Raw genomic sequence first — 9185 nt, forward strand, 5'->3', positions numbered from 1 at the left:
TGACAAATTGTCATTCGAGCATATATAATTTCTGTTCGAATGCTTATTTTATTTTGTTCAAATGTTTTTTTCTGAATGTTCAAATGTTTATTTTATTAGAGACAAAATTTTCCATCCCTACATATATCGTTCGAACGTGTTCGAATGGTAAACACCTTTCGTCGTTTTTTAGGAATGAAATTTAAATTTTGTCCCTAGATCTCATTTTTTAGGACGATTTTTATTTCGTCCCAAACAAAAATCGTCCCAAAAACAAATTTTTGTTGCAGTGACTACTTATGGACCACCCAAAATACGAGGTTATACTTGTGTATTTTGGGCCACGTGTTTAATCTAATAAAAAAATGTCACGCACATTGCTTTGTGTGAACTTACAAAAATCTAAATTTTAAATTTCAGTTATGAAAGTTGTGATAGTTTAAATCTCTTAAAAATAATTAGAAGTAGAAGCTTTAAGTGAAATAGAAATATGATTTCTACAAAATAAAAGGAATTTTTTAGTTTATTAAGTAATTTTACTTCATGGAATTAGGCTGTATATATTTATGTGGTCAAAACCATAAATATATATATATATATATATATATGTATGCATGTTTGCAACTTGAACTAATTAAGCAGAAAGCTTGGATTTTATTTTTCTATGCTTTAGGATACATACCCTACATAGACACACTTTGATAAAGCACAAATTTCATATGTTCCTCGAGGCTTGGGAGGTCATGGTTGTCGTCATAACTATACAACAAGGGCACCATTCTTGCCATATTAAGACAAGCCTCGTTGAATTTTGCTGGAAGTGGATTTGGAGAGATCAGACACTCATTGTTTAGGCGTTTCCATGAATCTGAAATCATATCGACAACCTTCTCTCGTACTTCTTTGACTGCAGAATCCTTGTGTTCTTTCATGTAATAATCTATGTATGATCCATCATGGCCATCTTGACTCTCATCCTGCAATCACATGCATGAACCATACTAGTTGTTAGCTAGCTTTTTCCATAACTGAAAGTTGTAATGGTGTTTACATGGAAAAAGCTTACAAGGAGAGGAAGGATTTGATCTCCATTATAACTAGAGTCAGTCTCATTGGAGTTATACATGCAATTGTTAAAAAATAGACGCTGTTAGAGGAACCGAAGAAGTACCGATGAAACCTGACCGATAAGTGCAAATGCACTTTTTTTTTCTCTTTTATTTCAATCATTTTTTATATATATTTAAATATTTTTAAAAAATAAAAAAATATCAATTTACTAATAATCACTTTCTTAATCATTAAGTAAAAAAATAAAAAATAAAAAAGTCAATTTGTTACATTTATCGGTCAAAATTATCGGTTTAAATAGCTATTTCCTTAAAAAATATCATAGATTTCATCCTTGAATCGGAAACTGCCTATCATGGTATACATGGGTTTTAGTTATAAGGTTGTAGTTTTGTCCCAGCTATCATCTCCGTACGTTCAGGTATACATGGTGTTTGTTTTTTTTCCTCTGATACATTGAGAGAGGGGGTCGAAACCATTATCTCCATTTTGGAGATCATGTGGGTCTTGTGCCATCAGGCTAAATGCCGTTGGCTATGCATGGTGTCATGTGTTGAGTGTCTATAATAAAGTTATATCGATCATTTTGGATGCAAGTTGGTGAAAACTGACTTGATGCTTTGTTTGCTAGCATAGCAACCTTGTAGATGCATGCATGGTTCTCACTTCTCACAAAACGAAGAAAGGAATATTAAAGGTACATTGATGTTCAGTTAAAGGACGAAAGCTACAATATATACACATGGTTCAGGAGGTCCACTCATCTATTTTTTTGAATGACCTCTTTAGCATACCTAAAACTAACCCTTAGCCAAGTTATAGGAAAAAAACATGAAAAGTAAAGAAAACTCATCTGATTCCTAAATTAAGTTTTGATTTTAGGCGATTGCTACTTGCTCGATCCGGCCCCAAATTTGTAGCAAGCGGCCTAAATCATTATTTTCTATTTTTTTTTTATTCCAAATTTATATATATGTAGATATATTTGTTATTCTCTTTCTTCCAAACTATAAACCATATCATAAAAATTAAATTTTCTTAATTGTTTTTGTTAATGTGAGGTAGATAAAATTTTTATATATTTCAATATTAATATTAAATAGAGTCATCTTTACTATAAATTTAACAAATTTTTATTAACAAACACACATTTTCATAGTGCTAAGATTTCAATGCCCTAATAATTATATATTTCTAGATTTTTTTTGTTTCGAATTTAATTATATATTTCAATTTCTTACTAATTTTTAAGATTTAATCATTACAAAATATTACAGCTGGGAAAGGCAAGTTTTGACAAAAAAATTATATTATTCTTAAAAATTTCATAATTTTAAAAATATTATTATGCCCACAAAATAATAATTTAAATTTTTGTTTAAAATATTCTCTAGATAAATAGTTCATAGCATAAGAAAAAAAGATAAAATAGTTGAGTTGTTAATATTGTAAAGGGAAGTGAGAGAAAAAATAATAAAAAAGAATAAAGAAATATTATTTTAATATAATAGAGAAATAATAGAGAGTGAGATATAAGAGATTTTAAAAAGATGAGTAAAATTTAAGAAAATATTTACTACAAGATAATTTTTAGTTAAAATTTAATAAAAAAAAATGTACTCATCCGGACGTGGATGCTCTTATTATCCAGACCAAGTACTTTACAGATCATGTATAGAAAAAACCCTAAAAGCATTCTTTGAGGTGTGTTTTTTAAACATCTTTCCAACAGTGATCTTCTGAAAACAAATTCGATTCTCAATACACGACTCCATTGAGCAGTTTTACAGCGATTTTCTTTAAAAAAAAAAAAATTGAAGTAAAAAACATATGTAAAGCTGTTTTGATCATCAATTTTTCATCATGTAGCATATGTACTCACCATGGCACTTCCCAAGTCATCCCAGAGCCGAAGTATTGTGGCAGGTGAAGATATAATTTCTGGTACATTGTCAACAAGATGGACAGTTTCCTTGGTTACTCCATGTCCCAACAGAAAGAAAATGTGAACTAGTACCACATGTACTCCCGAACTAACAACTGCATTTTTCAGATACTCTTCAGCTTTTGGTGATTGCCCAGAAGAAAACCACTGAGCCTCCACTAGAAAAGCATTGCACAAACTCGCCCACTGCAACAATTCGATCGATCGTGATTTTCATGAACATGTTTTATTATTCCTAAGATAAGCAATATATATTTATCATATATGGACACGCATTTACCGTCTTCCTTAAAGAATCTACAGGATTCCACCCATGCTTTTGATATATCTTGTGGCTAATTTCATCAGTGATGTCATTAAGAGCCTTTAAGCATATCTTCATGTATTCGGGTAACTCCTCAACTGCAGCAAGATCCCATCTGCATGCAATAATCTGGTAATGAACCACGGTTGGGAGGGGAATATATATATATATATATGGAAGTAATCCTATTTTAAGATGCATATATACTTATTGATGGCTTCTGTGAAGAGGGTGACTTCCTCAAGCGTTCCATGAACATCGAAAATGTCATCTATTATGTAGATTAGAGATATGGGTTTTGTGAGGTCAACCCTTTCCTCTGATAGATCTGGGTCTGTAAGACAGGCCATGGAAACTATGTACCATTTGAGCGGTTGGTCCCTTGCAAACTTCAGTTCTTGTGCCAGACCAACATCTTTCCACCATCTAAGATGACAGAGATTGACTTTTAGATAAGGAAAATAATCACTGCTGTTGTAAAGTAGTAAATCATCAAGTTGTTGTTACACTTACATGGACATTTGAAAAATTTCCTTCTGGTGAATGGATTGGACCATATTGAAATCCATTTTTGCTAGTTGGTGTAAATCATTCAACCATAATCCATTTGTGCCGTTCAAATTATCAAAAAACTTCTTGGCCATGAACCTTGCCAAACTTTTGTGGTAAGGATTCCCTAAAGTATTCCCAACAACACTGACTTGGTTGTCATCTGGATGTCTGATTTGCCACGCATTCAGAAGCTGCTCGCAAAAGCTGCGAGCTTCATCTAGTGTGCCTTCTCCTTCTATACTTAGCTGTGAAGCTTCGAAGAAACTCATCAATCCGTTTATGTCGTTTTCCAGTTCTTTGTCAAACTTTCCCTCCCTGTCCTTGAAGTTGTTAAATACATCTGTTACAAACAATCGACGGGTGAGAATTATTCTCATCATCGCTTTTATTTTAAACTGAGAAAGAAACAAGACAGGTAACGGCGGGGAGTAACTCACCGGCAGGAACATAATAACCTCGTTGTCTCAACAGTCGAAAGCGTAGCGCAACCTCGTGAAGATTCTGACCGCAATCACCATGAGCAATGTATTTTGCATATTGCCCTTTTAAAATTGCATCAATGTCTTCCTCGAAGTGGTAGTCAATGCCGAGGCGTTGGATGGCATTAATCATGTTTAAACATTCGAAACCATCATCTTTTCCTACTTTCCTTAGTGCACGCCTACATGCTTCTAATTTATGGGAATGTTGGACGCTGAGCCCGCCCTGCAGACAAAGAGATCAATCAAACACAGCTCCGATCAGAAATTAATCAAAAGATCAAACAGATAAAGAGAGGTGACATGCACAATACTCTTACAAAATCATGCTTCTTAGTTCCGTAGTTTGGATATTCTAACGGAGTAGAAGTAAATGTATCATCATGATCTTGGGAATTTTTCCAATGTTTGTGGGCACTTGGCAATGAGGTAAGGCTGAAGGGATTTGAATTTGCAGTTTTATGAATTCTGTTGGGATCAGTTGGGGGATTCGTGGAAGCAAAGAAAGTTTTAGCGGACATGGAGGCGGCCATGGCGATAAGAAGCAAATAATTAATTATGTTAATTTGAGAGTTTGATAGGTCCGTAAAGAATGCTTGGATCCAATATATAGGAAGACACATGACGTCATGAAGTATCTTAGAGCATTGCAGTAATGTTCTGGATGGAAAAAACATAAGATATTGATTTGGTCTTTTTACATTGACTCGTCAAATATTATTAGAGTCCTAAATTATTATAATTTAAAATTTCACAAAGAGTTTTTCTAGGTACAAGCGAGTTTGTGCACTATATCGTATATCGATAATTTTTTTTATTTAAAAAAAAACATTTTGAGAGAAGAATAAAATCTCCTATATCATAAAAATTATTTTTATCTTTAATTAACATCGTTTCATTAAAAATATATATTATATATTAATATCGGTACACGAATTGGTACACGAACTTGCTTGCAAGTAGATTTTTTCTTTCACAAATATTCATTTAACTAGTCCAATACAAAAATTTTATTTCACAGATATTGATTTGGTTGGCAATCAATCGTTAACTCGTTCGCAGTAGCAAACAAGCATATACAATATAGCGTGGGATTTGACTCCTCTTATATCACTCTCAATCGCTTTTGTATTATACAAAAAATATAAATTATTTAAATAATTACTCTAAAAAGAAGTTTCATCTAGCTTGTAAAATTTTTTATTATTGATATTTGATTACTCCCTCATTTTTTTTTTACATTGATTTTTATCACGTAAGTAAATTCTTTTTATTATTCATCATTTAAAATACATATATTTCATTTTCTTCTCAAAAATATCTTGGAAATATTTTTAAAACAATTTATTCATATTTCGATTTTATTTTTAATTTTTATTTGACTTATATATTTTTGTTTTATGTGTAAAGGACTGAATTATTTTACATTGTATATAAAAATAAATTGCAAGTATAAAAAAATATACGGATATTATAAATTTATTGGTAGTAATGAAATATTTAAAAAGAATAAAAAATAATATTTAAATGATATAGATAAAAAATAGATAAGTTGATGAATGACATATTGTAAAAGTCAATATGTAAAATAAAAAAAATAAGTTTTGATGATGTATTTTACAGCATAAGATAAATAATTCATTGGAGTACTCTTAATCCACGATTTTTTTTGTTAATTTAAAAAAATGAATATATATTATCTATATTAATTAATTAATTTTTTAATAATAAGTTTTATTTTAAAAATATATATATTATAATTTATAATTTATAATTATATGTAATATTACTTTTTTTATTAAACGCACTACTTTAAATTTTTTTACATAATTATTGAAATGAAATATTCTGTCACCGGTCCGTTTGTTGTATCGTTTTATATTAATTATATATTTTTTTTATAGGTATATATAAATTTAGAACTACTAAAATAAATATATGTATTTTATGAATATTAACTATTAAGTGTTTAGAATATTAAGTGTTTGATAAATATTATAAATTTACTTTTACTTGTCGTTAATATCTCTAATCTATTAATTGTGAAGTTTAGAAATTAGTGTCAAAGATAATGCACGTGACTAAAAAATTGATTTGTATTTTCAATATTATTTTTCTTTTAAACCTTTTTTATTTTTTATTTTTAAATACTTTTTTAAAAAATTTACAATATAATCAAAAAATATTTTTTTAATTATTAAATAAAAAAAGATATCAATAACAATGCTCGAACCAAAATACGATCTAGCATTTCTCAACGAGTTAGGCTACTCTACTGTTTAGAATAGTCTTTTCATTTTGTCCATTAGTTATTGTTATAATTTTTTTTATTCTTATTTTTTAAAAAATATATATTAATACACTTAAAATTACTTCTTTAATTATTAATTAAAAATAAAAAACAAAATTTTTCCGAGCATTAGATCGGTAAAATGAGTAAGGAAATTTCTTTCTCATGTCATAGTAATAATTGGATATGACGAAACCGTACGATAATAAGACAATGAAGAGACGTGCAAATGTCATCAATGGTCTGAAAAACAGGCCTACGTACAGGACTACCCTGTGCTCTCATTTCCGTAAGGAAAATGCTACTATCACTTTTGCCCATCAAATATATCCATTTATATGTTTTATTTTTTTAATAATTAAAAAATTAATTATTAAAAAATTTATATATTTTTTTATTTTTTTAATAGTTTAAAATGTTTAAAAGTATTTTTAAAAATTAAAATAAAAATAAAAATCATTTGTACTTTATTAATTTTATTAATTTGAGAGTTTGATTGATCTGTAAATAGAATAATGATAAGCTTACTACTCCTACCATTTATTTATTACTTTATAGTTTATTTGAAATTTTTATTTTTATTATTATTTTTTAATTATTTTTTTAACATTCATAATTATTAAAAATATAAAAAAATTTGCAATTTCAATTATAATGACTCCTTTAACATTAAGTAAAATAAAATAATAAAAAATTTAAAAAAAAATAAAAGAAATAGTAAATAGATGGTATGAGATAATAAGTAAATAGGTGGTAATTAAGAAATTAATTATTAGTGAAGTTGTATATGTTTTTAATTTTTAATTAATAATTATGAATGTTAAAAAAATATTTAAAAATAATAAAATATTTAAATATATTATAAAATAATAAATATGTGATAGGAAAATCTATCATTATTTTCCTTATAAAAAATGTTTCGATCCAATTTATAGGAAGAGACGTGACGACGTTGTTTTGAAAACGTTTTAAACCTGGGACTTGGTGGTTGACAATCAATCATTGACACGTTTGCGGATACAGACAAGCCTATACGATATTTCGTTTTATTTTTTTCTTTTATTGAGAAATTATATTTATAGTAATAGAATACCTAAACATTGTATGTTCTTTTAAAAAAATACATGTTAATTACAAAATTTATAATTATATCTAATATTATTTTTTTAAAAAAATACATGTTAATTGCGCAATTTATAATTATATCATACATTACATTTTATTATTAGAAGCAATGCTTTGAATTTTGTTACATAATTATTTAAAATAAAATATTCTGACATCGGTCTATCGTTTTAGATTAATTATATATTTATTTTTTATATGTATATATAAATTGATCACTAATAAAAAATATATATTTAATAAATATTATAAATTTACTTTTATACTTGTTGTTAATATCTCCAATCTAAAGTTTAGTGTAAAAGATAATGCAGGTGACTAAAAAATTGATTTTTTTTAATTTTATTTTCAGGCACTTAAAGTAGGTTACTTTTAAATTTTGTAATTTATTATGTATCAGTTACTATTCACACTCATACTATATACTTATAATTTTTTCATAAAATGTGAAAGTATTTTTCAGAGAGTATGAAAATATTTTACATAAAATATAAGGTGTGAGATAATAAATAATGACTAATAAAAATAATTTTTCTTATTTATTATCGTTTACTACTCACAAATAAAGATTATATTTCAAAATTATAAAATAACATTTTATGATACTGTTTTATCTTTTTTTTATTATTTATTAGTTAAATTGAAAAGAAATTGAGTTGGTCGAATATCCAGGTTAAATCTGGACAAACTGGGCTGGCACTACTGTGATTTGGTTGGTGGTTCCAAAGGAGTAATAATAATTCTTATGAATTAATTTCGCGGCAAGATGTGGATTTTTTGGGTCGTTTCAAAAGGAGTAATAATAATTCTTCTGAATTAACTTCGTGGCAAGATGGGGATGTTGATGGGATTCAAAAGGACTATTAATAATTGTTCTGAATTTCTTTCAGGCAAGATGGGCTGTACAGAGTTTTGATGGGTCGATTCATCATTACATCATATATTATATATAATTTTTACTTTTTTGTTTTTTCTCTTATTAAATATATAATGTATGAATTATTAATAAAATAATTTAATTAATTTAGAAAAAAATAAATCCAAAAAATAAATTAATTAATTAAAATAAATATAAATAAATATCACATATGTTGTGTGAGGATGATGAATAACAAAATTTAATAATCATTGTTCTGAATTTCGTGACAAGTTACTAGGTTTTGATGAGTGCCTCCAAAAGATTAAGGATTTGTTTGGAAATAAATCTCATTTCATTTATCTTATCTCTTTTTTAAATATAATTTAAATACAAAATTTTTAAACTAATTATTATAACTTTACCAAAATTTTAAATAAAAAATAATTCAACTTTCTCAAATCGCTAAATAAAAATAATATTATAAATCTTTATTCTAACAATATTTTAATTTTATAATATTTTTTATTTAACTTTTACTCTCTCCTTTCTTAAAACTTAAAAAATATTTAACACAAACTATC

The 9185-nt window shown here is 27.2% G+C and overlaps 1 protein-coding gene across 1 annotated transcript; it reads right to left on the bottom strand.

The window, feature by feature from the left end:
* Positions 1-604: 604 nt before the first annotated feature.
* Positions 605-4903, bottom strand: LOC108979323 ((3S,6E)-nerolidol synthase 1-like). Its single transcript, XM_018949979.2, has 7 exons — positions 4651-4903; positions 4289-4556; positions 3813-4191; positions 3507-3725; positions 3276-3414; positions 2933-3181; positions 605-956 (listed from the first exon to the last, which is right to left on the bottom strand). Exons 1-7 carry the CDS (start codon positions 4861-4863, stop codon positions 663-665), a joined length of 1761 nt encoding a protein of 586 aa, XP_018805524.2. The 5' UTR covers positions 4864-4903; the 3' UTR covers positions 605-662.
* Between the last annotated feature and the right edge of the window lie 4282 nt (positions 4904-9185).

The sequence above is a fragment of the Juglans regia genome, chromosome 4 (genome assembly GCF_001411555.2).
Source record: "Juglans regia cultivar Chandler chromosome 4, Walnut 2.0, whole genome shotgun sequence".
NCBI classification, from domain to species: domain Eukaryota; kingdom Viridiplantae; phylum Streptophyta; class Magnoliopsida; order Fagales; family Juglandaceae; genus Juglans; species Juglans regia.

Bases quoted from the DNA above. Each gene is read 5' to 3' on its own strand.
- LOC108979323 (XM_018949979.2), bottom strand. From the start codon at position 4,863: ATGGCCGCCTCCATGTCCGCTAAAACTTTCTTTGCTTCCACGAATCCC. The intron at 4,192-4,288 runs GTGAGTTACTCC...TGTTTGTAACAG, and splicing joins AGGTTATTATGTTCCTGCCG to ATGTATTTAACAACTTCAAG. The intron at 3,726-3,812 runs GTAAGTGTAACA...CTGTCATCTTAG, and splicing joins GAAATTTTTCAAATGTCCAT to ATGGTGGAAAGATGTTGGTC.